Here is a 15,645-nt window from a genome sequence, read left to right as displayed (position 1 = left end):
GGATGCATGCTTTGCGAACTTTATATCAAGTCAGCAAAGAACCGTCAAAAACGAAAAAACGACAAAATTGGTATTCTCACAACTAATGCACGACTAATTAGCAAAGAATTCTTATTCCATTGCTATTCTTCTACGGAAACCCTAAAATGATTGTATGGAGTCGTGCTTTGCCAACTTTATATCGAGTAAGCGGAACACCGTGAAAAACAAAAAAAAAATTTTTTTCTGAATAAAATTCCTTCACAAATAATTAGCGACTAATTAGCGGCAAATTCTCATTTTATTCTCATTCCCTTACGAAAACTTTGAAATCATTTCATAGCGGCGTGCTTCGCCAACTTTATATCGAGTTAGCAAAGCACCCAAAAAAACAAAAAAAAAATTAATTTAGAAAATTCATTTCTTCACAACTAATTAGCGACTAATTAGCGGCAAATTCTCATTCTATTTTCATTCTTTTACGAAATCCCTAAAATCATTTTATGGAAGCGTGCTTTGCCAACTTTATATCAAGTTAGCGAAGCACCCAAAAAAACAAAAAAAAAATTAATTTAGAAAATTAATTTTTTCACAACTAATTAGCGACTAATTAGCGGCAAAAACTAATCCTATTCCGATTCTCCTACGAACGCTCTAAAGTCATTTTTCGGAGGTGTGCTTTGCTAACTTTATATCAAGTTAGCAAAGCACCTAAAAAAATAAAAAAAAAAAGAAACGACAAAATCGGTATTTTCACAACTAATTAACGACTAATTAGCGGCAAATTATCCACCTACTTTCGAATCGATTTGTGATAGGTGTTTAGCTAACTTGATGCTCATTGACAATTGAAGCATATTCGCGATTTCCGAATTGGATTTTCCAGAATTCAAAAATCTATCGATGATTAAACAAAAATGTTTTTATCTATCACTTTATCTCCACTTATTCACATTTATAATTTTATCTCAACAAACGGTAGTAGGCTTTAATATTAAAAAATCTATTTGACATTAATTGACAATTGTTTTAATATAATTTTTCACATCTAGCTCTGATTTTAAGATAATTATGAAAAAAATCAATGCAAGTGATGCAAAGGCCACGATTTAGCGATTTTTTATTATTATTGTTTGAAATAAATAAAAAGATCACAAGGGTAATGTTTTCAATAAATATTAATAAAAAAGGAAATAATAATTAATATCGGAACTTATAAAAATATGTAGATTATCATTTGTTTGTAGTAATTGCCATAAATAAACTGCAAATTCCAAAGGTGGACCAACTGAAATGGGAAGGGGCTCGTATTTAGTTTAGCTAAATTGCCAATAGTAGTTGTTTAAGTTCTATTCTATTTAAGAAGCTTGGGATCTACTGATTTCCAAATCAATGAAGATTGGTCTAGACTCTGGTATTTATATATAGAAATGAATAACAAACAAATATTGATTTAAAATCCTCTGAAAAATTGTTCCACTTAGACAGTACAACGTCCAATTTTTCTTATTGTACATCTTCCATTAACTGTTATACAAGTCCTGAAAACTTGCGCAGACCCCTATAAACTCGGGCGGTCTGATAGGTACTTAGCCTTCAAAAGAAAAACGAATATTCTGGAAAAGTGGTGACCCATTCTGACCATTGTCTCCTTTAAGCTCGATACACTTGACCCAGCGATGCTCCATCTTCTTTAACCCGTCTGAAAAATACCTTTTCTATAGGTCTGCAAAGTAGGCTTCCGTGGCAGTAAATAACTCTTTATTCGACTTAAATTTCTGTCCGCCGATTGACTTTTTCAAGCTTGGAAACAAAAAGAAGTCGTGCAGGCCTAAATCTGGAGAATACGTTGGATTGAACAACAATTTGGAGCCCAATTCGACCAATTTGGCCATAACGATAGCTAGGTGTGAACCGAAGCGTTGTCATGGTGGAAGAGTATTTTTTTCTTCACCAATTGTGGCTGTTTTTCTGAAATTCGGCTTCGAATCGAGCCAATAATCCGGCATAGTAAAGCTCTGTTACAGTTTTTCTCTTTTATAGGAAGTTGATATTGATCCCATCTTGTAAATCACAGAAAATGGTGGCCATCACCTTTCCGACAAATTGTACAGTCTTCTCCCTCTTTGGAGCATGTTCACGGAGTGACGTCCACTGTATTGACTGCTACTTCATCTGTGGTGTATACTAGTAGAACCTGTCATCCATGATACCCATTCTAGAATTCTGACAACCTGTATCTTGGTAATATTTTACTAGTCTTCTATAGTCACTTGGTAGCCTTTAAAAAGTGCTTTGTAGTTATTCAGATAATATTTACTATTTCATGTTCTCTACTACAGATTCAGTAGCTTAACCCTCTATAAAACAGTCCCATTTTATGAAGGTGAAAAAAAGGAGACAAACTCCAGTGCAAAAACTAACCTGGAATCTCTCTACTATGTACAGCATATAAATTGCTCACGTATATTATAAACCAGCGGCTCCAACCACAAGCATAAAATATTATTGGAGGGTATCAGACGGCTTCCGACGGGGAAGATCGACACTGGATCAAATATTTACAGTCAAACAGATCTTGAGCAAAGCATGGGAACACGATGTTGATGTTCATGTGTTTGTAGACTTCAAACAGGCATACGACTCAGTCAAAAGGAACAAACTATACTATATATTGGCTGAATTGGCAATACCACACAAGCTAATAAGACTCATTAAAGCCACAATGGATGAAACTCAGACATGTGTACGAATACAAAACCACCGGACAGACTTTTTCAACATTTCGCAGGGACTAAAGCAGGGAGATGGGCTGGCCCCAACATTGCTTAACCTGGCACTGGAGTATGCGGTTAGGCAAATGCAAACTGGACGAGGAAATCTACTGACCAACCGAACGGTTCAACTGGCCGCTTATGCTGATGATATTAATATTATGAGTAGAACATCAACACGAGCACAGGAAACATATGCAGAGTTAAAAACACAAACAAAAAGCTAGGTCTGGAAATTAACACAGAAAAACAAAAATAATGACTCAGACGAGAAGAAATATAGTCCCAGAAAACATTATACATGAAGATGATATTGAAACGGTTAAAAAGTTTACATACTGGGAGTAGAAATATATGCCGACGGATCAGAAGATGGAGAAATACGGAAGAGAATAACGCAGGCAAAAACAGCTTATTTTGCCCTCTCCCATATATTTCGGTCTAAAAGTGTCCACCGAAATACAAAGATGAGAATTTATAAAACCTTAATTCGACCAATGCTATGACATGCTATGGCAGTGAAGCCTGGGCCCTGAAAGAAACATCCAAAAACAAACTCGACACATTCGAAAGGAAAGTACTTAGGAGAATACTAGGACCTGTGAGGCAAAACGGAATCTTCAGAAGTCGATACAAAAACGAGCTTAATCAACTTTATAAGGAAACGCCCCTGTCAGACTTAATTAGAATACAAAGATTGCAATGGGCCGGAGAAGAGCAGCCACAGACAGGCAAGGGTGGAGGCAAAAAATGAAGGAGGCCAAGGCTTAATTTGAGCTGTAGTGCCGTAGAAGAAGAAGAAGATTTTATGCAGGTGTTCCTTGACTGGTGCAAATCTAGTAAGGAAGCCTGTTACTCTGAATTGAGTCGTGTTTGTTTTCCACAGTACTTTAGTCCTATTAGAAATTCCTATCAGCTTAAGACCGTCCAGTATACATTTTACCATCTGTTTGACGGGGTCTACTTTCTCATTAAGAGTTGTGTTGTGTTAGGTTTTATTCCGGATGCAAACGATTCTTTTTGGCATTATTACGACCGCCTTTGGATCTTTGGTTCTTTCATTGCCCATATATTCCCCAAAGATCTGGAACCCCTACAAGTGTAACACTGTTATGTTCAGTTAAATAAGAAATTCGTCGCCAGGTTACTCCTTCGTGGGGTACTGGTAAGCCATATTCGCAATAAGTAGGAGATGGCAGTTAGTGATTAGTAGAGGATTCCTGATTGTTTTAAATCCATTTATATATTTTTTCAGGTTTTATGAGTCTTTTCTTTTTCTTCAATTTTCGTGTTCTATCAAAGGTTGGGAATCATCATGCCTACGCGGACCGTGTTGATCGCCCCTCTAAATAGTTCTCTACTACTGCATTCCCTCAAGTTCTTTAGCCAGGATATTTTTCATTTTTCAAACATTTCGATTTCTTCAAATTTTGCCTTGTACAATAAGTTGTAATAAGGATACAAAGTTACAAAAAGCTTTTTGAGAATTCATATCAGCTGTAATGCAACTCCCTGCCTGTATTTGGAGTAAGGATATAAGTCTGGTGTATATCATTTACTCCAATATTTTTTAAAAAATATAGTTTACCACGTAAAATTTTGGGACCAAATAAGGATTTTTATGATCGGTATTCGGAATCTGGGGCATAGGACATTTTTTCTGATATCACTTCTCTTCTTCTTTTTTACTTTCAGAGTCTTTGCCAATCTGTTTTATCCTTGTTTTGGTTCTGGAAATATATTTTTCAAACGCAACTACTGGCAATAAAAATATTGTATTTAATTTATGCAAATAGTGTTGACGAAACAACAACAGCCATTTTATAATATTTTTTTCACTCTATACATCCTATTTTCTGATTTCCCTTGACTAAACTCCCTATTAAGTATAAATATTTTTCTAAGTTTTATTTATTTTTAAAGCTTATAATATAATTTTTTTAGAATTGACAGCTATTTTGGCAAATTCAAGAGATGAAAAGGAACTGAAACATGTATGGGTAGAATGGAGAAAGGCCCTTAGCAAGTGCAAAGCAGATTACATTCCCTACGTGACCCTATCTAACCAGGCAGCTAAATTAAACAACTTTACTGATAATGCGGAAGTGTGGCTCTTAGACTACGAAGACGATACTTTCAAAGACCAAGTACAAGCTTTATGGGAGCAAGTGAAGCCTTTATACTTAGAACTTCACGCCTATGTGAGGTTCAAGCTAAGACAAAAATATGGAGATGTTGTCCCGGAGAAGGGACCAATTCCTGCTCATTTATTAGGTAAGATGTCTTCATAATCATTAAAAAATTTAAAACAATAGAAAAAACCTAGTGTTCTGATGCACTACTGTATATAATAATTAATTTTTTAGGGATTGTATCGATTGTTTTTTAATTTTTAGGAAATATGTGGGCACAAGCATGGATCAATATTGCAAGCTTCACATTACCATATCCAGATGTTGTTGATTATGATATAACTGCAGAAATGTTGAAACAGGTAGCACACCAACTTAAAATAAACACTTTGAAAATGTCAATAGAACAAAAAGTTTTTTCTCATATACAGGGTGTCCCAGACTAATTTAGCCACGCTATATCTCTTAAACGAATCAAGATTTTCGAATGGGACAAAAGTGGTCTATTCTACTTGTAATACACTTTAATATGGCGTAGAAAAAATCATCCCCTATATATTCATCCCTTAGTTACAACCCCTAACTTTAATTTTTTTGATAGCACCCTGTATATTTTTTATAGTTTTGGATGCGGTCTTCTATCGTCTATTCAACACATTTTTTGAAAATAAAATCGGTTCGTAAATAACCAAGAAAATATCAGTTTAGTTTTGTTAATTATGTGTCCCAGACTAATTTTTTCAGGCTATATATCTTAAACGAATAGAGATTTTCGAATGGGACAAAAACTAATCTATTACATTTGTAATACACTTTAATATGGCGTAGAAAAAAAAATTTCCCCTAAATATTCATCCCTTAGTTACAACCCCTAACTTTATTTTTTTTAAATAGCACCCTGTAAGTTAGGGATGAATATTTAGGGGATGAATTTTTTCTACGCCATATAAAAGTGTATTATAAATGGTATAGATCAGTTTTTGTCCCATTCGAAAATCTCTATTCGTTTTAGAAATATAGCCTGGATAAATTAGTCTGGGACACATAATTAACAAAAATAAACTGATAGTTTCTTGGTTATTTACGAACCGATTTTATTTTCAAAAAATGTGTTCAATAGACGATAAAAGACCACATTCAAAACTATAAAAAATATACAGGGTGCTATTAAAAAAACTAAAGTTAGGGGTTGTAACTAAGGGATGAGTATTTAGGGGATGATTTTTTTGTACGCCATATTAAAGTGTATTACAAGTAGAATATATCACTTTTTGTCCTATTCGAATATCTCTATTCGTTTAAGAGATATAGCGTGGCTAAATTAGTCTGGGACACCCTGTATTATGTACATCAATTTTACATACCGTTATAATGCCTGATTCGTCATTCATTCATATCAGCCCTCTATGATGAAATAATCAAACAAAAGCTAACAAGTGCACTAATACATAGGTATAATGAAACTTTTTAACCCGGGAGTAGTCGCGCTCACTTCTGTAACGTGAATAGTCGCGTGTTAGATTCTATCTCAAAATACGAATTTAAATACGAATTTACAACAAATTTTTATTTTATAGTATTTTTACTTATGTTATGTTAGAAATATTTCTAACAATTATTAAAACTAATTGGCTATCCCCAAAACCATAAATTCCACAAAAAGAAGAAGAAGAAAAAAATCCTACGCATTACTACACCCTTTCTCGAGGCACTTACGAAATTTTTTCAAAATTGCAAAATTTTTCATCAAGTTATCGAGAAAAGGATAAAATGTGAGATTATATCTAACGGCGAGACTACTCGCGGGTTAACATAAAACATAAACATCTAACAACAAATGTGTTTAATAATCTGTATTTACTCCAGCAGCATTAATTACAGCTTAACACTGCCTTGGCATGCTTAAAATTAAATTATTAATCTAGTTTTGAAGGAAGAGGTTCCATTTTTGGATTTTGAGGACCTTTTCTAATATAAACATTGTTCAGATGAAGGGCAATCCGTCCCTGATATCTCATATAATATCCCATAGCAATATCTCATAAATGCTCGATGGGATTAAAATCTGGCTATTGTGCTATCCACGATAAAAGTGTAACATCCCCATTATGAAACCAATCTCTTACTGTTGTAGCAGTATGTGGCCTTGCATTATCCTGCATGTAACGCAAATCAGAACCGACAGTAGTGGTACATGGAAGGACAACATTCTGTACATGCCTTCCTCTCAAAACTCTTACTCTTCTTGCACATGTTGTTGTTACAAACGACATGTTGTTATGCCCACCTTAATCTGATTCTACGATTTCCATGAACTAACATATGAACCTTCAATGTACGTCTGGCATGCAAACCAGCTTCATGTAATCTCTACCTGAAAGTTTGGTCACGTTATCAAAATTGTTCATATCCACGTTAAAATCGCGAAATCACGCTCCGAGACACGTCAAGATGACGTACAACATAAGCTTGTGAAAGTCCAGCCTCGTGTTAAATGCCGACGCTCCATGACTATTGTTCCGTTTAATAATTTTATTTTAATTAAATTTTAAAGTAAACACATACTATTTTATAAATGTGAAGCAATTACTCGTACGAATTTGAGGCGCTGTCACTTTTATCGTAATAAAACAGTGCAATTGACAGAATAATCTGCATGGCATAACTTGACTTGTATAAAACAAGTTTTTAAATCGAATGATATGTGAAATCGAATATTTATCCAATGATAAAAAAGCAAGATTCTTGGTAACATCTTCTAATCTGAGCCTTCTATAATTTGAAAGGCAATCAGACTGATAAATGGTAGACATGAAAGAATCTACGATATGAACTCTCAGGGCCGGCTATAACGGGCCTGCAAGGGATGCACTGCAGGCGGGCGCCTCTGTTTGGGGGGCGCCAGAATGAGCTTTTTTTCTGCTGGTGTTATGCAAAATACTAAAATAGAAAAATTCATTTTTTTAAATGTGGTTTAAATTCGTCATAATACCCTAATCAGTGTTTGTTAGTTTTGCATATCACACATGTAAAATATACAAAAATATGCAATGCCGCATAGAATTCTTACCATGTAGTAATATAATTTATTGGTCAAAGATATTATATTTCAACCAAACAACTTTGCTCTAAATGAGAATGCTTTGTTTATTTTCTTCAAATTTCTTGCAACTTGTTAAGTTTTGTATCAGCAGTTATGAGAAGAAATGAATGATTTCTAGTAAAATAAACACGATTGTGATACTGTTTTCTTGCCGCCTGTGTAATTTAAGTATTATGTACTTATTAATAGGTATCGAGTATTAATCCCATAAAAACATAATATTTAAAATAAACATTTTACATAAAGTTTAGTTTAGAGATTTTTAGATTTAGATTAGTATTATTTCATGTGATTATACCTATACTAATACAGAATAGTTTGTCAGTTGTACTCTGCAGTTAAAAAATCTAGTGTTGCATTCAATTAATATAAAAGTATATTTGTTAAGTACTCAGTAGGTACTATTATTAAATTACAGTTTCACATTACTGCAGAAACATAATCTTGACGTTTTAAAGTTATTATTTTTATTTATTTAAATAAAAATGGATTCAAAAAAATTATCTGGGGCACGAACCGAAGAAGAAAAGCCAAAAAAGATAAATGACATAAACAATCTTAGTTGTGTGTGTGTGTGTGATGAGAGAGTGGATGGCATTAGACCATGTCTATTTGCCACAGAATTTTTTAATTTAAAATTGATTGTATCTTCTAGGTATAATTACTTTTTCATATATCTATTTTAGCTTCTAAGATAAATTTAATTAAAATATCGTAAATTCCTTTGTCTTGTTGTGCTAATAGAGTAGTGATACTAATCGGTAGACTTGTAAGTTTTCTTAGTTCTTGATACAGCGTATCTGTATATGCAGTATATTTTTGACACTCTAAGAAAATATGATTTATATCGGCTACAGGATTTTCCGGACAATGGGTACAATGCGGAGAGTCAATGATACCTATCCGAAACAAATGGGCTGGGAAACGTCCATGATTCAATTTTAAACGAGATACTATAGACGAATGTCGCCTATTATAATTCCAAGTGTTAATATGTGGAATAATTTTTGGTAATGCTGGGTGAATTTTAAAATAATGACTTTCAGAATTGGATGAAGATGTTCTGTAATGAGCCTCCCATCTATCCCTAACATCTTCCTTATACAAATTAATAATATCTAATGAGTTATAAATATTTAAACTCAATTCTGAATTCAATGCTTTTTTGGCTGCAAGATCAACAGCTTCATTTCCAGATATCCCTGAGTGACCCCTTACCCAAACTAGTGTAACTCCTATACCACGCTCTTGCAGTTTAAATATACTATTTCTTATAGATAATATAAGATTATTTTTATAGTGTTTTATTGGGGAACTATTAATTGCCTGCAACACTGAAAGAGAGTCACTTACAATTATCACAGATGAAGTTACATTAGCCTCGCACCAATCTAGAGCTTTCCCTATGGCTATCGCTTCTGCACTAAAAACTGTTAAATAATATGGAACTTTAAATTCCTCAACATGATTGGTGTCTGAAACGAGAAATGCACAGCCTGTTTTATTTTTATTTTTTGATCCATCCGTATATATGACTGTTTTATTTTCTCCTAGATTACCAAGTACAGATTTGAACATTAATTTTGTGAGATTTGAATTATCCGGATAGTTTGGTATGATAATGGTTGGTTTAAGTATTAAAGCTTCAAAGTTTGTTTCGTATAATGGATAGTTATTTAGGGTATATATAAGTTTTTTATGCTTTTCTGTATAAATAAAGGCATCAGCAAGTGGAGGAGAATTTTTAATTCTCCAATATTTGTTTATAAAACTCTGAACTGCTACATCTGCGATTTTCTTGACCATAAATGTACTAAACGTCCTGTATTTTATAATTTGTTTGTTCGCTAAATATTGTCTACGAAAACACAAGGGCGGTTCTTGTGCTTCAGCAAGAATTGCACTATTTGGTGAGGAGACCATAGTTCCTAGACATATCTTTATTGCTTTATACTGTATTCTGTCTAAAATTAATAAATTTGACTTACTAGTTGAGGCGTAAAGTGTACATCCATAATCCATTATTGATCGAATGTAGGACTTATAAAATGTAAGGGATATATTAACATCTGCACCAAATTTATATTTGGAAACTACGCGCAGAAGGTTAAGCCCTTTTTCACATTTCTGCTTTACGTGTTTTATGTGACTCGTCCATAAAAGCTTATTATCAATATGGACACCTAGATATTTATATTCTGTCACTAAGGGAATAGTAATGTCACCTATGGTACAAAGATCAGAGGTTTTTAGTCTGTGTCTGGTAAGACACATTACCGCTGTCTTGTCCTGTGAAAAACTAAAACCCATATTATTAAACCAATCACGCATGCAGTAGAAAATATGCTTTAAGTCTCTAATACATTGTTCATATGAATCTTGGATGGTATAAAAACAAATATCGTCCGCGTATTGGATAATTTTTATAGTGTCATCCATCAAACCATGCAGTTCAGCTGTGTATACGTTAAATAAAAGTGGACTCAATATAGATCCCTGCGGTAAACCGTTACATACCGTTCTTGGTCCGTGGAGTACATTTTTGTGATCACGAATATATATTTTCCTGTTTAAAAACAAGTTTATTATATTAGTTGCTACCCATTTGCTGATACCCATTCCACACAATTTTAGTTTTAAGATACTCAAATCAACCACATCATACGCACCTTTTAAGTCGACAAATAAACATAACATGTATTTATTTTCAGAAAAACATATTTGTGCATCAGTTACCAAATGAGTCAATGCATCAATAGTACTATGACCTCTACGAAATCCGTACTGTGCAATGGGTAGAAGAGAATTGCTTTCAATAAAATATTCTAGTCGAAATTTAATCATTCGTTCAAATGTTTTAGTAAGACACGACATAAGTGATATAGGTCGAAATGATGACGGTAATTTTGGATCTTTATATGGCTTTTGTATTAGACATATGACAATGTTTTTAAGACTCTCAGCATAATCTTGTTTCAACCACCAGTTGTTGAAAACTTTTAAAATTATTTGTTTTGCTGAGTCTGGAAGATTGTGTAAAATTTTATAGGTAAAACCGTCCAAACCAGGAGCCGTGTTCTTGGTTTGTTTTAGTGCCAAAGAAAGCTCTGAAAAGGTGAAAGCTTCAGAAGTACTATCAAAAGTAGACCGAAAATGAAAATTATTTAGATCTTCCACGTTGACATTGGAGGCTGAGGGCGGGGCAAGCTGATTCAAAACATCCTCAATTAAATCGTTATTTAATGGAGGTCTCTTTTGTTGGTGATATTTGTTTCTGATTGATTTTATATAATTCCAAATTTTAGAAAGTGGAGTAGATCTATTAAGTTCATTAATAAAATTCACCCAGCTATTTCTTTGTTTTAATTTGAAAATGCGTTTAGCCTTTGCAGAAATATTTTGATAGACCAGGTAATTGGGAAAATTTCCTTGTCTTTTAAAAACCTTAAGGGCTTGGGAACGAGCTTCTACTATTTTTGAACACTCTTCGTCCCACCAGTAGGGCCTTGGCGAAGAAGGAAGAAATGGTTTTTTAACAGGCATTGATTTAGAAGCTGCTGAAGATATAACGTCAAATAAATGTTCTGTCAGTTGACAGTTATCTAGATCATTGACAGGAAAGTTAATATTTATTTCATTTTCAATAAGTGCTTGGAAAAAAGACCAATCAGCCCGAGAGTCGTTCCATTTGGATGCAGGATTTATTTCGAAAGATGTAGGGGAAATCTGAAGTTCAAATTGTATAGGATAGTGGTCAGAACCTAGTGTATCTTCTCGTACGGACCAATTTATCAAATACGCCAAGAAAGGAGAGACAATGGTTAAATCGACTGCAGAGTGGTTGCCATTTGGATTTACCCTAGTGGGTGATCCATCATTTAAAGTAACTAGTTCCAAAATATCTATAACTTCTATTAAAACCTTTCCACCACGATCTTCCGGGATAGGACCCCACCTGTAATGGTGTACATTAAAATCACCACAAAAAATTGTACGAGAAATATTAAACTGTTGAAATAAATTTAACCAATCCTTCTTTGTCACAACTATATCAGAGGGTTTGTATATTGAGACAAAAGAAATATTCATATCCGGAATAAATACTGCACATACTTCAATGCCGTTTTCAAAATTTGGGACTATTACACATTCTTGATAGTTTATGGTTTGTAAAATAAAAATACCAACGCCTCCATAACCATTATCTCGACATTTTTTATAGAAATTGTAACCTTTTATATAAAAATTACTATTAGACTTTAGCCAAGTTTCGGAAACAATGATTACGTCAACGTGGTTTGTATTAAGGTAATTTAATAAACTACCTTTGTTAGTTGTTATTGATCTACTGTTCCACTGTAAAATAACTAATTGACTTCTAAATATTTGTTTGTTAGCCATTAAAAGTACTTATTAAAAAAATTGTTTTTCACTTGAATCAGATTCACTAAATGTATCCATAATATCAGTCGGATCGTTTGAAACGAAGGCATTCTCAACAAAATCCCTGATGTTGGATTCCGTAAGAGTATTAAGTGAAAATTGAGAATTTTTTTGAAACTTATTTATAAAAGATGTAATTAGCATTATAGTTTTTTCTTTATAATCTATAAACTCTTCTCTGTAGGGGTTAGGAATAATGGGTTTAGATTTTTGACTAGGTTTATTTGATTTTTTAGGTGGCATATTATCAGCTGTAGGAGAGGTTGGATGTGATCGCTTAATGGATTTTGTAATGTTTGGTTTAGGCATTGATTTTGGTTTTTTAATAGTGAAAGTAGATGAGCTATTACCTGAAGTGTTTGGTAGGGACGGAAAATTATTATCATTACTTAATATTGAAAATCTATTATTAGTCGTTACTTTTGCATATGATGGGTTGTTATATATGTGTTCTGCTTCTTTAAAAGATATATTTTCTAAGGCCATAATTTGTTTTATCCCTTTTTGTTTTGTGTATACAGGACAGACACGTGATACTGAAGGATGGCTGGTATTATTACAATAAATGCACATGTTTTCTTCCTTACATTCTTCTTCTGTATGACTGGTATCTGCACACCTTCGGCATCTCTGATTTTTTGATTTGCATTGCTTGGCTGTGTGGCCGTAATGCAAACATTTGAAACACTGTACAACGGGTTGTACATAAGGTTCAACGCGGAAGTTACATAAATTTATTTGTACACATTGAGGAATTTCATTCCCTAAAAATTCAATAATGATCATTTGTCTATCAATTAAGCACGCATTTCCATCAGAGTCGATAATCCGCCTTTTCATACGCTGAACACCCACTACCTCTCTGTTTGATTTGATTGCAGTTAATAAATATTCTTCGGAAAAGAAAGTATCTACCATTTTGACCACCCCTTTTTTATGAGTGTAGAATTTAGGAATAAATGCTATTAAATCATTTTTAAGAATAACATCGTGATTAACTAATGAATTTGCTATTTCTAATGAATTGAAAATAACTTTAACTCTATTAATTCCAACGGGTTTAATGTCAATTACATTATTCTTCAATTTCTCATCAACAAGAAGAAAATGGCCAATCTTAATGGGGAATAACCTTCCTAGGTTCAAATTTTTATGCTGCACGAAAACAAAAAAGGGCCCTTTATCGCCTGGTCTATATTTATTATTAAAATCGATTTGTACATACCTGTTCTCCGTGTTATCAGTTTCACTGTTTTTTTGATCGGGCGGCTTATCGGCCGCCCTTTTTTCGGACATTACTACTTACTAATTAATAATTGTGTTAAACTAAATCCTATCAAAACTAAATTTATATTGTCTCTTTTTTTAAATCACTTCCGCAATAATAAACGCACAAAACTCGAATACGACTGGTCACTTTGCCTAACGAATTCGAACTGAGAACAATCTTAGTTCTCTTAGCCAATTTCTTAAAAAAATTAAAATGAAGTTATTCTGTCAGATCATGGATCCAATAAAACTGTAAGCGAACTTTATTTACCGGGGACATTTGCGGATAGGGGAATACCGACTAAGTCGATGCCTCGCTGCCTGGAACACACATTTTTAGGACACAAGTCCAAAATCAAGTCATTAAATAGAGGAAAGCTCTTCTAGCTACCCCTAAAATCAGGTGGTTTAACCACATAAAGTTATACAGAGGCATCCAAGGAAACGTTCAGTACAAAGCCTCCTCATTCGTTATGCACTGCGATGGGGTGGGGTGGTGTTATAACTTGGGGGTCAGATATATACCACTCCAGGTTTTGGGCGGTCAGATAGGTAGGTCAGTGACCGGTTCGATCTTCGGAAATGTGGGTCTCACTGTTTCATTAAAACACACATAATGTTCCCAAGGCTGGGGTTGTACGAGTATCTACATGGGCGCCCATGCAGGCACGCTGTCAGGGAGGCCGTCCACTCCCTAGCTTTTCGGGTGCTATAAACCATATATTGTCATCCAAAGTATACACAATGTAATGTGCAACATCTTCATGTCTGGCCCCACCCTAAAAATTTTTATATGGGCGCCCATAACAATGTGTGTGTGTGTGTGTGTGTGTGTGTGTGTGTGTGTGTGTGTGGGGGGGGGCGCCTGTGCTAGTTTTGCAGGCGGGCACCTTATACATACCCTAGCTCCGGCACTGTGAACTCTACATCTGTCCACTTATTTAGGTAAAAATACAACACAATTCCACCTTCTAATACTCCAATGTGAGCAAACTAAAGTAGGGAGAGACAGTCAAAAATTTAATTTGTTTCAAGGGCTACCGCCATTAGTTGACATATATTTTTTTTTGTAGAGTCATCAGAACTGCCGGGTATACCAATAATCTGAAACATATTTAATCTTAACAAGCTGCCTCTACTTATAAAAGTTTTTATTGAAAAAGTGGAATAATAAATTTCATCATCACATACTTTTTAGTGAAATAGAAAGGAGAAAAAATAGAAATTTGAAATAAATTCTATTCCATATTATATTCTTTATTATTTATGCCTTGAGAATTTGTTTGTTTTAGTATACAATTGAACAATTTGTTTAAAGTCTAAACAACAAATTTGATTTGTTTTTAGAACTTCACAGCAAAGAAGATATTTGAAACGGCCGAAAGTTTTTTCAAGTCTATCAATTTAACAGCTATGCCCGATCTGTTCTGGCAGAGATCAATCATAGAGAAGCCAAAGGATAGGGAAATCATTTGTCATGCCTCAGCCTGGGACATCTTCGATGGAAAGGACTTCAGGTGAATAATTTTGCTGTATTTTTTTACGTGTCAACTCATTTTTTCTATTGATAGCAACGTAAATTGTGTATGTCTTAAATCTTTAAATTACATTTTATTCAAAGGTTCATCATTCGTGAAAATGTATGCATACTTCTTCTTCTTCTGGTACGACCTTCAACCCGAGATGGGTCTTGGCTGACTGAACAACTCGCTTCCATCTTGAACAAGTCGTCCATGATAGTTTGGTCAGTGGGTAGCTCCATTGTTCTTAAATCTGACCATACATTGTCTCTTCATCGCACTCGTGGGCATCCTAAAGGTCATCTTCCTGTGGGGGCGGGCTTCCTACCAGGCTAACTTGGCAAGGCGGTTATTAAGAATGTAGCTTCGGAAATCTTCTTTGGATGGTGCTAGAAAGGTCACCAATGGAGACACTGCGAACGGCA

The 15,645-nt window shown here is 34.2% G+C and overlaps 1 protein-coding gene across 1 annotated transcript in view; it reads left to right on the top strand.

Annotated features, from left to right (window-relative positions):
• LOC126893467 (angiotensin-converting enzyme-like) overlaps nucleotides 1–15,645 on the top strand; it is a 245,854-nt gene that overhangs the window by 193,703 nt on the left and 36,506 nt on the right. Inside the window, exons 24-26 of the mRNA XM_050663701.1 lie at nucleotides 4,698–5,027; nucleotides 5,150–5,247; nucleotides 15,048–15,217. Of these exons, the coding sequence (XP_050519658.1) occupies nucleotides 4,698–5,027; nucleotides 5,150–5,247; nucleotides 15,048–15,217 (598 nt within the window). The remainder of the gene's footprint in view (nucleotides 1–4,697; nucleotides 5,028–5,149; nucleotides 5,248–15,047; nucleotides 15,218–15,645) is intronic.

Source organism: Diabrotica virgifera, chromosome 1 (genome assembly GCF_917563875.1).
Source record: "Diabrotica virgifera virgifera chromosome 1, PGI_DIABVI_V3a".
NCBI lineage: Eukaryota > Metazoa > Arthropoda > Insecta > Coleoptera > Chrysomelidae > Diabrotica > Diabrotica virgifera.
The sequence above is the reverse complement of the archived record's forward strand: the minus strand, read 5'-3'. Positions and strand labels throughout refer to the sequence as shown.